At 33.7% G+C, this 14202-nt stretch overlaps 2 protein-coding genes across 7 annotated transcripts; one reads left to right on the top strand and one right to left on the bottom strand.

Moving 5' to 3' along the window:
- Positions 1-2373: 2373 nt before the first annotated feature.
- Positions 2374-4825, top strand: LOC110794458 (transcription factor MYB35-like). Its single transcript, XM_021999444.2, has 3 exons — positions 2374-2651; positions 3024-3159; positions 3821-4825. The coding sequence occupies exons 1-3, from the start codon at positions 2519-2521 to the stop codon at positions 4650-4652; spliced, it is 1101 nt and encodes a 366-aa protein (XP_021855136.2). The 5' UTR covers positions 2374-2518; the 3' UTR covers positions 4653-4825.
- Positions 2428-11790, bottom strand: LOC110794457 (serine carboxypeptidase-like 20). Of its 6 annotated transcripts, none has more exons than XR_002535010.2 (17): positions 11506-11790; positions 11071-11141; positions 9750-10961; positions 9458-9603; positions 8635-8717; positions 8393-8515; positions 8008-8110; positions 7877-7914; positions 7641-7742; positions 7476-7556; positions 7138-7386; positions 6605-6670; positions 6383-6504; positions 5866-5979; positions 5715-5760; positions 5448-5593; positions 2428-2633 (listed from the first exon to the last, which is right to left on the bottom strand). XR_002535010.2 is itself a non-coding variant. In XM_021999442.2 (17 exons), exons 5-17 carry the CDS (start codon positions 9567-9569, stop codon positions 5510-5512), a joined length of 1323 nt encoding a protein of 440 aa, XP_021855134.1. In that variant the 5' UTR covers positions 9570-9603; positions 9750-9786; positions 10814-10961; positions 11071-11141; positions 11506-11785; the 3' UTR covers positions 5280-5509. The 6 variants fall into 6 exon arrangements, 4 of the variants coding, with proteins under 4 accessions (XP_021855134.1, XP_021855132.1, XP_021855135.1 ...); XR_002535011.2 differs by lacking the exon at positions 2428-2633 and adding an exon at positions 4346-4589; XM_021999442.2 differs by lacking the exon at positions 2428-2633 and having other exon boundaries at positions 5280-5593; positions 9750-9786; positions 10814-10961; positions 11506-11785.
- Between the last annotated feature and the right edge of the window lie 2412 nt (positions 11791-14202).

Here is a 14202-nt window from a genome sequence, read left to right as displayed (position 1 = left end):
AGACCATTAGTCCATGAATAGCCACTTTTAGAATATACCAAGTACTAAATAATGCTAATGAAGCTTGAACAAAAATGCTACTCCTTCCATCCCTTAATACTCGCACCGCTTTTCTTTTCGGGCCGTCCCTTCATACTTGCACTGCTTTTATAAATGGAAATCTTTGCCAATATTATATTATTTCTCACACTTACCTACTACCCCACATACACCCCGATTCCCTACAAAAAATCATTTAAAAATTCACACCCCCACTCACCACTCCTCACCCCCTACACATTTCCCACTATATATTAAAAAAATACCCCACTATCAACTAACACCCATTAATTTAATAAGTCAATTCAAATGTCTTAAACTCCGTACCGGTTAAACCGGTGCGAGTATTAAGGGACGGAGGGAGTAATACGATCCTCTTGAGTCACAGTGTCACACAATGGTTTACGAGTTGCCAATATGTTAAAATAGATGAAAGTTTATTTCATATCCGGTATATTTAGAGTTACGGCCTTAGGGGTAAAGTTTCGTTTGTCCATTTGACAAGCACAAAAGATGAAGTTATAATTTTTCTGATGCACTTGTGTATATTGTTTTAGACTGATTGCGGTTAGAATATATCTTAAATCGGTCAAATCCCTTACTGTAATGCCTCAATACGGGGATCTTGCTGCCCGGTCAGCGAGTCTTCTGGACTAGGGTTATCTATTTTGGGCCTATTTTTTGGGTTTTTCCGCATCTGTCTAGAGATTACTATATAAACTTCCTAGGTCATGACCTAGTCGTATTCTGTATTTTGTACTCCTCAAAATCAATAAAACTTTCCTTCCCTCTGCCTGTGAACGTAGCTAACACATTGTTAGTGAACCACGTTAAATCTCTGCGTTCTTTTATTTACGTTATTCTATCTTTCTTTGCATCCGTTATAACACTTGCCGTGTTTAATTTGTGCTTGGTATTAAGTACATGTAACATAGTCCTCGATCAATTAATTTTAAAAGCATAATTATAAAGAAGCAAGATCATTATCATACGCCAGAAATGATGACAAAGTATAATAAAAAGTCAAGATTATAGTTTGACTTCAAATTTGTAACTTAGAGAGGTCCGTTTATTGTTTAATTATTATATACGAAATTAGATTGTTTGACATGCTTTACCTCATTTCAGTGGTTGTTTCAATATACTACATCACTAAAATAATTGGACGAATTTAAGTAAAACTCTTTTAAGTCAAATGAACTTTAAAGAGTTAAAGAAAGGAGAAATTGAGGGATTTTATTTGGTTAGTTATGCATTTAATAGTTAGTTCTATCATTCTATATCTCACAAAATGAGAGAGTAGCTAGTTATAAGGGAAAAAGTATACGGAGTATGTATATTGTACTCGGTAATATTATACTTCCTCCGTTCATTTTTACTCGCAACGTTTGTCAATTTCACGCATGACAATGCACAACTTTGATCATTAATATCTTTAAGCAAAAATTATAAAAAGTTAATATTTCGAAAATACATATTAAGACGAATCTAACAAGATCACACATGATATGTTTTAACTTACGTATAAATTAAATCCTCAACAATAGTCAAAATATAATATGTGAATAGTGTAGAATTCACAAACGTTACGTGTATTAAAAATCGGAGGAAGTATCGTATATTGTTTGGTCTATTGCATAAAGAAAATAAGTTTCTCCACCCACATCCATAGTTAGCATCTATATACTCGTACATGAAATTATACAATTCTTGTAAAACATAGTCTAATAGACACTAATTTGCAAATCAAATACTACGTATAATTTAATTGTTTAAGCAAAAAACATTAATGGTGAAACTAAAAAGTTAAACGATTTTATCAAATATTTTGGTCAAACCGTAAATCCATGATATATAACACTTATTTTAGACTAGTACCTAGAGAGTTAATACTTGTAGGAGTACATGCAAGTCTATTTTTTTGCTCTTTTATTGAATTAAGGGGTTTTAAAAAACGCAATACTCGTATAATGTTCGCTAAAGTTATGAATGTTAATTTAGAATTCAAACCAAAGTCATTTTCTTTCCCAAATGTACCAAAGAAATCTAAACAAATGCAAACATCATATTTCAAATCATTCTTGATCTATAACTTTAACCAAATTAATCACCCAAATTGAACCTATATTTCCTTAAGAGCAAAGCAAATGATGCATGTAATGTAAAATTTAGATAGAAAAATAGAAAAAAATTAATAAACTTTGATTTCATACATTTCCCTTGATCGTCTTCATTTCAATGCAATTTTCATGAATATTTAGTTTAGACTAGACTTCATAAAGTCTCATGCTTTTATCACATCCCTAACCAATTTTTTCTCACAAGTCAGAAAATAAATAAGTACATAATTTGATGCATAAACTTTGAACCTTCATTATTTTCTTTACATTTTCCTTTTATGATTTATTGATTACCAAAAATAAATAAATACATAAGTAACAAAAAAAATAATTATAGAGAAAATATACTCATAATTAAGATGGTAAGATCTCCATGTTGTGATAAACTAAATGTGAGGAAGGGAGGTTGGACAGAAGAGAAAGATAGTACTACGTTCGCGTACTTGTCGAAGAATGGCACAGCAAATTGGAGTTCTGTTCCAAGAAAAACAGGTAATTAACGTCTTTTCTGTTTGCGCGAATGAGCCATACATGCAAGTAATTAACATGGTAATTAATGTGATTTTTATTAGTGTATGAATAAGTTTGGTATATACTTTGGATGATAAATGATCCAAAAATGTTTGTTTTTAGGGACAAAAAGATGTGGGAAGAATTATAGATTAAAATGGAATAATAATTAGTTCATGCTATGTTATCATCACATTTGTAATTTTGAGTAATTAACATCTTTTCTGTTTGCGCGAATGAGCCATAAGAACAAGTAATTAGCATGGTAATTAATGTGATTTTAATTTATTAGTCTATAAGTTTGGTTTATATTTTGGTTGATGATGGATCTAAAAATGTGTCTTTTTTTTTCAGGGACAAAAAGATGTGGAAAGAATTGTAGATTAAAGTGGAATAATAATAATTATATGAGGCCTGATCTAAGTGATGAGGGTTTTACTCAACAAGAAGAAGAGCTCATAATCAAGCTTCATGCTGCTGTTGGTAGCAGGTAATATAATCTTGTTACTTCTATGGAATTATTTAATCTAATCTTAATCACCGAAAGTCACCTATGCCGTGGATTAATTCAAATTCAAACGCAACCAATTTTTTACTACTCCGTAGTTACATATCCTGTATACAAGAAAGAATTAACCCATTTCTGAGAGTGGACTTACTCATTTCTTCTCAAGATGCCCGTTATTGAAAAGAGATCCGAAATTCCCTAAACATATCCTTCAAACTAGCTAAAGATGTTACATGTTCTAATATAATATAATCTTGTTACTTCAATGTAATTCTGAAATCTAATATCAATCGTCGAAAGTCACCTATGCCGTGGATTAATTATAGTTCAATGAAAACAATTTTACTAGTTATTAGTTACTTACCCCGTTTATGAGAAGAAAAAGAATTAACCCATCTCTGAGAGTGGACTCGCTCCTTTTTCTTTCCAAAATCCCCTTTATTGTAGAGCGATCCAAAAATACTCTAACACATCCCACAAACTAGCTTTAAAATGTTTTGAAGTGTATTTCTATGATACATACATTAAAAACTTGAAATCCTCATCCATTCAAACACGTCCCCCCAGAATAACAATATCATTAATATTCAACCATACGACGTATTCAAAGATAACCTTCATATGCTTGTATCTTGCATTTCAGGTGGGGTTTGATTGCGCATCAACTACCAGGAAGAACAGAAAACGACATAAAAAACCATTGGAATACAAAGTTAAGAAAAAAACTCACTGAGATGGGGATTGATCCCATTACTCATAAACCCTTCTCCCAAATCCTAGCAGATTACGGCAACATCGGTGGTGTGTCGAGGTCGTCTGACACCCCGAAATACATAGGAACTTTCAGAAGGGACTTAAAAAAAGCTACAACATCCACCCTTACAAAACCAGATTCTTCTACTACACCCTCATACACTTTCCTCTCAAACTCACAACTATCACCTATGCAGAACAACAACAGTCACTCCCTAGACCTTCTGTCACAATTACAAGCCATCAGTCTTGTAACTGAAGGTCCAAATTCTGATGCTAATTTACAACAGAATAACAGCTATGATTTCTTAAGCTTACCTTCGCCTAAATCATCATCAACTTCATCAACATCGGGTTGTTCTTCAAGCTATAATAATAATAATAATAATAATAATAATAATAATAATAATAATAATAATAATAATAATAATAATAATAATAATAATAATGCAGGGAAAGTGTCTAAGTCTCCTGAATGTTTCAGTTGGCATGATTTTCTCCTAGAAGAGGAGTTCAGACCAGCACAAAGTCAGACACAAGAACAGGAAATGAATGAGATGACAGAGTTTTTATTGATTAATGAGAATAATGCAGGGGTTGATTGTAATGAAATCCAAGGTGCTTCTTCTTCGGATGCTTCATCATTCATGGAGGCGATGCTGGATCAAGAAAACGACATGTTCTTGAGTTTTCCAGGGCTTATGGAAGAGCCCTTATACTAGTTCTTGATTATAATATACCTTGAAATAAGAATCTAGGATGAAATGATTGATAATATTTTCCATTATGATTCATTCATGTGTTAATTGATGATTATTATTATACAGGCCTTTGAATCTGATTAGCAGGGTCATCAAATCTACTATGATATTATTAGTTCTGTTTTGTTTGATAATCTTTGTTCTATTTACTGAGTTATAAGGGTTATAAGTTACTGTTTTTCGAGTATATGTTTACATATACATAAATCGTGATAACTGAGTTATCAGGAAGAAAATCTCAGTGTCCGATAATATCAGATCCTGACATCAAATACATCAGTATGACAGTATCTGCATTATACTAGTTCTTGGTTATAATATACCTTAAAATAAGAATCCAGGATGAAATGATTGATAATATTTCCATTATGATTCATTGATGCGTTAATTAATGATTATTATACAGGCTCTTTGTCATCAACTCTATTATGATATTGTTAGTTCTGTTTTGTTTGATAATCTTTGTTTTGTTTACTGAGTTATTAGGATTATAAGTTACAAATACATCAGTATGACAGTATCTGCATTATAGAGGGGATATAAGGTAACTAAATCCTGTATCTTGCAGTAGCTAATAATACGCAGAACTCAATAATCATGTTTTAATATTAAACTGTAATCCACTATATCAAATCTGTTAATTATACTTCTATTTCAATCTACACAACAATTGGCTTCAGACTCTCATGTTAAGTGATCAAATCAGATAAAAGTACATTTCCCCCTTTTCTTAATAAGTGTTTATAGAGAGCGAACCTCAAAGAATGGTCTGCTAACAATATCTCAGACTTTCTTGTTTCTGCTAAGCCAAGGCGCTCTCAAATTCTCTCTCCTGCCAGCCATCGGCTATAAAACTCCAATGCTTCTCTAGGCTTGTCTTCTGGTACCATATGCCCAGCGCCCTGTGTTATACAACACAGTAAAATGATCAGTTACCAGGATATAATTGTCATGTAACTCATGTTTGGAACAAAATTCTGGTAAAAGACTTTAACAGGATAAACAAGGTTGTTATGGGATGACCTTGATAGTAAGAAAGGTGAGGTTCTTGTCATAACCTTGTGTAAACCTGAAAATTGAAATCAACAGGATACTTATCAACTGTACCTGTACCATAATTCTCTGATATTTAGCTATAACATCTTATATGATTTAGTAAAGAATGAATATATACCCAGCAACTTGCGCATTTGAAATCCATGGTCTCCACTCATCAATGATTTTGTAACCAAGTGATCGTGTCCATGCTTCACTCCCAGTATACGGGACCACCATATCATGGTCTCCACTACAAGATCCAGGTTCAAACATATATTAGTCTACGAAGAACTAACATGGTTGTAAAACATCTTACAAGAAGAATTTGTGGACATATACAGTTTCTAAACTCTAGACCAAGATTTGAGTGACCACTACTCCCTCCGTCCCAAAATTATAGTCTTGTTTGATTAAAAACACGGGTTTTAAGAAAAGTGTAATACAGTGTATGAGAAAGTGTAAAAAGTGAAATATAGTGTATGGGTAATTGGGAAAGTGTATGGGTAATTGGGAAAGTGGAATATAGTGTATGGGAAAGTGAGAGAAAATAATGTCCAAATAAGGAAACAAGACTATAAATTTGGGACGCCCGAAATATAAAACAGGACTATAATTTTGGGACGGAGGAAGTACATGCTAACATGCTAAGTTACCTGTATATGAGCACACGCAGGCCAATAGAAATGAGCCTTTTATGATAATCAATCACGCTGCCGACATCTCTATGATATGTAATGCGGTCTGTACACGTATCCCATCTTCCTGTCTCGCGTTCCTGGAGCAATATTTCCAGGGAATAACTAAACCTTCTCAAAGGGTTTACTAGTTTTTCAAATGTCTTTACTAATAAAAAGATCATTGGTGTGTTATCGTACCTCTGCAGCATGGATTGCTTTCCTGACTGCCTTGTTGTTAAGCCACAGGTAGGGAGCCATATCATCCTGATAATGTTATGAAGTGAAAATGAGCCCTTAATTAACATCAACAGATTTGAGAAACTCTACCGAGACATTATTTTGAGACTGCAATACCACTATACAAATAAATGGATCGAAACTTAAAAGGACCAGTACATATCAAGGTCGGTTTTCAATTTTTTGTTGTAAGAACTCAAAAGTTGTATGGTGTAAACTGTATAACAAATTCAAAAATTAGACATGTTTATCTTGAAAACCGACTGCATAAAAATGTCAAAGTACCTTTTTCAGGTTTCCAAAACTTCTTTCCTGCTTTAAGAAGAGCTTAACACTCAAAACTGGCTAAGATAACAAAAAAAAGCCTTAATCTAAACTTTTAAGAAGTACGAAGTATATCCTTTATACGCTGATCAATGCATGACTGATGAGTGATTACAATTTTGTGCAGACACAAAGTAATTGGTAAAAACTTTATAGTAACTTTTACTTACATGACATAAAACACTAGTGTTGCTGATAACTTGTGACAAAGTCGAACCAAGTTTATGATCTGTAAATGTACTTCTCCGGACAGGAAGACGCTCTCTTGTTTTATCTGAACTTGCCAAAGCTTCTGGCGATTTCATATTAGCAGTATCAAGCTCTTCGTCACCAATGCAGTTATAGCATTGGTACTCTTCATCATAATAGAAATCATAGCACTGTTCCAAGATGTTATAAAGATTCAAGTTCTCGATGACCTATTGTTAATCAGAAGGAAAAAGGAAGTCAGCGATCTTATTGAAAACAAAAATATATTTTCAAATCGAAAGGAGCTGAAACTAATTACATCTTTGAACTTATTGAGTTTGCTTTGACATTTTTCGCTTGATGGTGTTAAATAGCTTCCATGACAGACATCAACAATTTCCTGCAGGTAGAAAGATAATTGAGCTACAAATTCAGGCTTAAGCAGATGATGGATTAGTGTTTTGGCAACAACTATCCGAATTACCTGATACAGATCATCTGAGATCAACCCCATCCCGTGAGCAAAAGGAACAGCAGCGTTCCCATCAAAGTATTTATCAGTGACTCCATTTCCTATCATATAGCCCTGTATGTAGAGGAAATATTGTTACCGAAAATGTGAAACATCCATCCATTCAAAATATGATTTCATATACGAGTACTATTATAGAATGTTCAGAAAAAGTTACCATGTTTCCTAAAATAGCAGAAAGTGCATACCTTTAAGTTGATGATAGGCCTTGAGCCAGAATCAAGTCCTAGAAAAAAAGACCCGTTTGAAGAAAATTAATTATACATCAGCCTCTCCTTCCTTAATATACAACGCACTCAATGAAATTCATTATTCATACCTTTCATTATTTCAGATGCAAGAGTTGGTATAAAGATACCAGCATATGATTCTCCAGCAATGAAAAATGGGTTGTTAAGGTGCTCCGGAAACATCTCAAACCACTGTTTTTGAAGCATATCAGTTTGTATTAGTAACATGCAATTATGTGTATGCTCTCCTGGAACTTATTTAAAAATCTATGTCATTATTTCATGAAAATATTCTAACTGCCTAACAGTCAGGCAACTAACAAAGGGCGAAATATCCTCAACGTTCATACCTAAGGTCCAACTACAATTTGTTCATTGAAGGTATTTTCTATTTAGGAAATTTCGCGTTATGTGAGTTGCTTAACAAGTTACACAGACAGACTTCTTTTTAAATATTGACAATCTAATACATACTTTAAGCAGAAAAATGTGTGTGTCAGAGGCAGTCTTCAAATCTCCAGTTACATAATCACTTGAATTCCATGAGAAAGAAAACCCAGTACCTACAGGAGAGTCTAAGTAGATAATGTTGGACACCTGACAAAACAGACTATTTAATTAGCATGGAAAAAATTAAGAACATGACTGCAACTAAATGATGAAATTATCAACATCTGTTGGAAGTTGAAGAAGTATGAAAAGTTGCAGTTTTAGACCTTAGACCAGCTGTTTGGATTAAGATGAAGCTTTGGCAAGTCACTAGAGTTTATTAGGCCGGAAGCTTCGAAATTAAATGGACCTATATATGTAATTTCAACCATAAAATATGTAAGTAACTACCCAACAACAATTCAAGTTACTCTTAGAATCATAAATTCATAATAAATAAAAAATATCATGTCACATGTGGTTTTAAAACAAGGGGAAAAAATTGATCAAAAAGGAAAATAATAAAAAAAAAACCCTGAAAATATGAAGATCCAAACTTCTTATTCATTTTGTAGAAAATTGACTAGAACAGGAAAAGACAAGTGTTCTAATGTTGGATTTGATTTTCACCTCCCCAACCAGAGGCAGATCCAAAATTTTAAAATCAAGACTTTAGACATTATGATATGAAGTACGGAGTAGTATACATCACGAAACTCCATATCATTATCATTATCATTACCCCATTGCTTCAAAGAGGCTCCCGCAAGAAGCGGGGTAAGGGGGGGTCGGGTGTACGCAATCTTACCCCTGCAATTGCAGAGAGGTTGTTTCCAATTGACCCAAAAGCGATAACGGGACGATAACGGGACGACAACGGGACGACCATCTTCTACTTCATGGAAAGGAAGCGAAGAGGTTTTAAGAGCTATTTTGATTTAGTCCATTACATTCCACAGATAAAAGAACAAATGAATCTTTGACTCCATCACGAAACTCCATAAAAAAAATCCGAAACTCCATAAATAATAAAAATTCGTAGTGAGTTGACACTTTATAGGCTCATAGCACCACATAGGCTAGCGTCAAAAAATGGGGCACAAGAGTTACCATGCTCATAAACGAAGGCACCTAAGCTTGAGCATCCAGGTCCACCATTGAGCCACAAAACAACAGGATCCTTTGCAGGATTTCTTTCGGATTCCACAAAATAGTAAAACATGTTTTTCGCATTATGTTCACCTATTGACACATACCTTGAACACCAACATGCCACAAGAATAACTCACAAGTCAAAAATAACATTTATCTGTTTTCATTCAACAAAAATGAAAATGAAAATAAAATAAAATAATCAAATTATGTCTGACTAGAAAAATGAACGCGATTTGGAAGAGCTTACCCTGAGTAGTGCTTAGAAGGGAAGCTGCCAGTGAATCCTGGTAAGTTGGTAATTAGTGAACTTTGAGGTGCAGCTTTGATCAGAGTAAAACAAACTATGACATGAACTAGTAATGCTAGTGTAACAAGACGACAACTGCTAGCCATTTCTTAGTTAATTTTCTCGCTAAAATCGATGCAAATACTACTATAGCATTGACCCTTTTTATTGTTCTAATTCCATGAGAATATGATATTCATACACAAACAGTCAACCATTAGGCAGAATGATTATTAGGATATGGGTTAAACCAATATGGAATAAAATACTGCATTTATTCAACAGCAATCTGTATCTACCCAGAAATTCCTCAAGGATACATATATAGAGCAAATCATAGACAATGGCATGATATGATAAGATCTTCACCTTCCAAAAATATGCAATTCTAAAGATATCAAATTTATTACTCAATTATCATGTTTTGTCAAAATAAATAAGCATTAACCTATATAACTAACTACCCATTTGAAGCCCATCAAATGTTTTGCATAATTTTCAATAATGCCAAGTTTGCTCCCATCTCTCCTTCTATTGCTTACACTGAATTGTGTGCCAGCAAAATAACAGGTTAACTGAATGATTGATCAACTTGGTAGTTAACATGGAAAAAGTTAAACTTTGTTTCATTTGCAGTTGGAGGTAGCAGAAATTTAACAGTTAAAACTGGTTATCAATTGATAATTTCAAAGGTTTTAGCCAACTTAATCCTGTATTTTGGAGTAACTTATATAATCATGGTTTTATGTCAATTGTCAACTTATCTATTTCCCTAGCACGGTAGCACCATATACCCAACACCCTGATAGTAGAACATGAGAATGTTCAGTAAGCAATGGCGGTGCATAATCGCCATGATATAGGGTAAACTGATGAAGTTTTGATGCAGATTACAGGTAAAAGAGTGAATGCGGAAAAAACATACACCTATTAAGAAGTTTGGTACTTATGGGTGATCTTAACAGTAAGAAAGCTGAAGTTCTTGTCATAGCCTAGTATAAACCAGAAGAGAGAAGTGAACATACCATCTTTTAAAATCTAGTGGAATGAATCAGTGAAAGTACCCAGCAACATGTGCATTTGCAATCCATGGCCTCCACCCGCCGATGACTTTGCAACAAAGTGATCTTGTCCATGCTTCAATATCTGTATACAGAACCATCATGATCGCCTCTGCAAATTCAGGTAATACATATATCAGTAATTCAGTATACAAGGAACATGAACATAAACTGTTTTATAGTACCCTTAACTGAGATTTGAGCTCCTGTTGCTAACTTACCTGTGTAGCAAGCATTAAGCCCAACCAACATGTTCATTTAATCTGGTATTTGATCAAATAAATTCGCACTCCTGCCAATTTAGAACACCCTTACCCAGTTACCCACTTGACATTGTTAGTCCATGAATCACATTCTTAGCAGGCGTAGCATCAAACACTTGTAGACAGATTCACTAATCATGTGATTCTTATCAAACCCAGAAATCATACAATTCGGACTCAATATTCCATCAATCAACATGTTTATTTCATCTGGTATTTGATCAAACAAATTCGTAATCCTTCCAACTTAGAACACCCAATATACCCAATTACCCCACTTAACATTGTAGTCTATGAATCCCATTCCTAGCAGGCGTAAAATCAAACACTGTATACAGATTTACTAATCATGTGATTCTTATCGAACCCAGATATCATACAATTCGGACTCACCGTATTTCAGACTTTCAGTGCGGCATTTCGTCGAACAGTTTATGTGCAAAGTCAATTTCCCCACTGTTAAATAAGTACTCCGTATGTTATCTTCGAGTTCATAAGAAATTATCATGGTTCTACATGATCTTTTGTTTATCAGAAGAAAGAGCATCATTCAGTCATTCCGATGACTGTGTGAGTTTGATCCTTCTTCCCTACGGAAGTACGGGCTACGGAGTAAAGTTGTTCGAGTAATTGTAAAATGTGAAATACAAGTATGCGTGGGCCACACGTGCATGTTCACTTTTCTCTAAAATCACCCCTTTTTCTTTGTAATGTAAATCGCTCTAATTTATTTGAACTAGATCAGGTCCCGTGTATACAAGAATATTCAAAATTATTATTTGATGATCTCTTTTATAAAATATTTAACTGAAATATCTATATTATTAAAGTAGAGTGGTGAGAAATGAGAGGCCTTCAAAACCCCAATTCTCAAACCACAACTACTCCATGTCATCACCCTTAATTTCCTCAAATAGGAAACTATTAAAGCATAAAATTAAATTACCAACAAGAGGGAAAAAATACTAATAAAAAAGGAAAATATTTAAAACTTTAGTCAATTTAAATATTAATATGAATAAAGAAGGAAACTAAAATGAATGATTTTTTCATTAGCTTTTTAATTTTATAAATATCCCGTGCTAATGCACGGGTACATACTAGTTTACCTTTAAAGCTAATGCTTAGTTAATAAATTTTGAATGTACTCACTTAATCATCTAATGTAAAAATATTCCCTACTACGTATTATATATTTTATATGTTGAATATGGTAATTTGGCCATAATATTTGATATACTTACTACTCCGTATGTTAATTTGACCAAAATATTAAACAAACATATTTCTATAATTGATATGTCGATTTGACTAAAATATTACCAAAATCGTTTATTACTGTAATATTCTATAATCTTATACTTCGTATATATTTTTCCATATATATATATCAGTTTATACAAAATGAGAGAAAATAAAAGGCAATATTGTCAAAAAGTACATTCTTTTTGCCTAACTTTGTGAGCTAGTACCTTATATTTTTAGTTTTGTTAAATAATACCTTGAATTAAAAACTTGTTTTAAAAATGGTACCTTGTTGCAACATTCCGGCCAAAGTCGTATTTTCGATTCGGTTAAATATCGGGTTCGGTTTGAACCGGTTCGGGTTTAAAACAGTTTTGTAGCGGTTTAATTTGGTTCTGGTCTAGTTTGGTTCGGGTGTATATCGGATACGGTTGCATTTTGACCGGTTTACTGCGGGTACGGGGCAGGTCCGGTTCGGATAAGTCTCGGGTTCGGGTGAATGTCTGATTCAGTTAATATTTTAACCGGTTTACTGCAGGAATGGGTCATGTTTGGATCGGATAAAATCTCAGGTTTGGGTCAAGTTTGGATCATGATTCTCGGGTTCGAGTCAAGTTCGGATCGGTCGTACCTTGGATCCAGGTCAATTACATATTGAGTTTTCGGTTTGCGGTTCGAGCTAAGATCGAGTTGGCTAGTATTCTTATGTTTTATGGATCGAGTAACTATTGAGTTCATTATCAAATTCATATCACTTTATTATTCTAATATTTCATGCCAAATAATAATTTTATATAATTCTACTCCCTCCGTTCAAAATTAATCTTTACACTTATTAAGAGACGTTGACACTAAGTTTTACGGAGTAGGAGATAAGTTAATGTTTTATATAAACATTAATTTATTGTAAAAGTAGACGTGAAATGAGATAGTAGAATACTCCGTATTATTTATTGAAAAATAAATGTGATACTCCGTAGAAGATAGTGAAATGTTTATTACTTGTTTGATGTGCGTTGTTTATGAGAGAAAACCACAAGTCCAACACGGCACAAAATTTTCTCGGCCCGTTCTTGACACGGCCCTTGGAAGAACAAGGCCCGCTGGCCAGATACGTGGGCCTGCACATCCTGGCCTTGTGGCCTATGCCTAGCTCTATAAGTAACCCGCTCGCACCGGTCAATAGTCTACTCACAAAGGATAACATTATTGACATTATGTAATCCAGAATCATACTTCCACCAATAGAAGATTTTTGTTATTCAATGGCTTAGATTTTCATTATTAAAATTTCAAAGCACTTGCCATTATGTAAACAAAATTGAATTATTATTTTATTTTTATTTTAAATTTTGCATAGAAAAATATCAGTCACACGGTCCACCCCTACACTTGTGCGGTCCTCCTCATCCCTTAACCTTTTTCTTCTTTGATATAAAATGTTATTCAAATTACGCTCAAAAAATCACACAAGTTATCCTTTTACGTCTAATAAAAAATCACACAAGTTGGGCAGATTTTTTATCAAACACATCTTTATGTAACTTTATGTATTCATTGGTAAATTCCATGGGCCAAGTCGAGCGCATGTCTGATTAACATTATTAGGCTTACACTTTTATTTATTTAGTGTTTTCTTAGGACTAATTCGGATTCAGAGCGAATTTTGGGTGGTTAGGTTCCAGTTTCCTTCTAATTATTGTTGTGAGGGAACGAACACGGGTTATTCCTACCAAGTTCAACATCAATCACCACTGAACCAACAAGCAATTGGTTTATTAGGCCTACATTGATAGACCTTTATCATTGGAAGAGAGATTGGTCATTTACAAGCTCAATATGATT

The sequence above is a fragment of the Spinacia oleracea genome, chromosome 5, assembly GCF_020520425.1.
Source record: "Spinacia oleracea cultivar Varoflay chromosome 5, BTI_SOV_V1, whole genome shotgun sequence".
Taxonomy (NCBI): Eukaryota; Viridiplantae; Streptophyta; class Magnoliopsida; order Caryophyllales; family Amaranthaceae; genus Spinacia; species Spinacia oleracea.
The sequence above is the reverse complement of the archived record's forward strand: the minus strand, read 5'-3'. Positions and strand labels throughout refer to the sequence as shown.

Bases quoted from the DNA above. Each gene is read 5' to 3' on its own strand.
- LOC110794458 (XM_021999444.2), top strand. From the start codon at position 2,519: ATGGTAAGATCTCCATGTTGTGATAAACTAAATGTGAGGAAGGGAGGT. The intron at 2,652-3,023 runs GTAATTAACGTC...TTTTTTTTTCAG, and splicing joins TTCTGTTCCAAGAAAAACAG to GGACAAAAAGATGTGGAAAG. The intron at 3,160-3,820 runs GTAATATAATCT...CTTGCATTTCAG, and splicing joins CATGCTGCTGTTGGTAGCAG to GTGGGGTTTGATTGCGCATC.
- LOC110794457 (XM_021999440.2), bottom strand. From the start codon at position 9,895: ATGGCTAGCAGTTGTCGTCTTGTTACACTAGCATTACTAGTTCATGTC. The intron at 7,387-7,475 runs GTAATTAGTTTC...GATTAACAATAG, and splicing joins AACTCAATAAGTTCAAAGAT to GTCATCGAGAACTTGAATCT. The intron at 5,594-5,714 runs GTCATCCCATAA...TGTATAACACAG, and splicing joins TCACCTTTCTTACTATCAAG to GGCGCTGGGCATATGGTACC.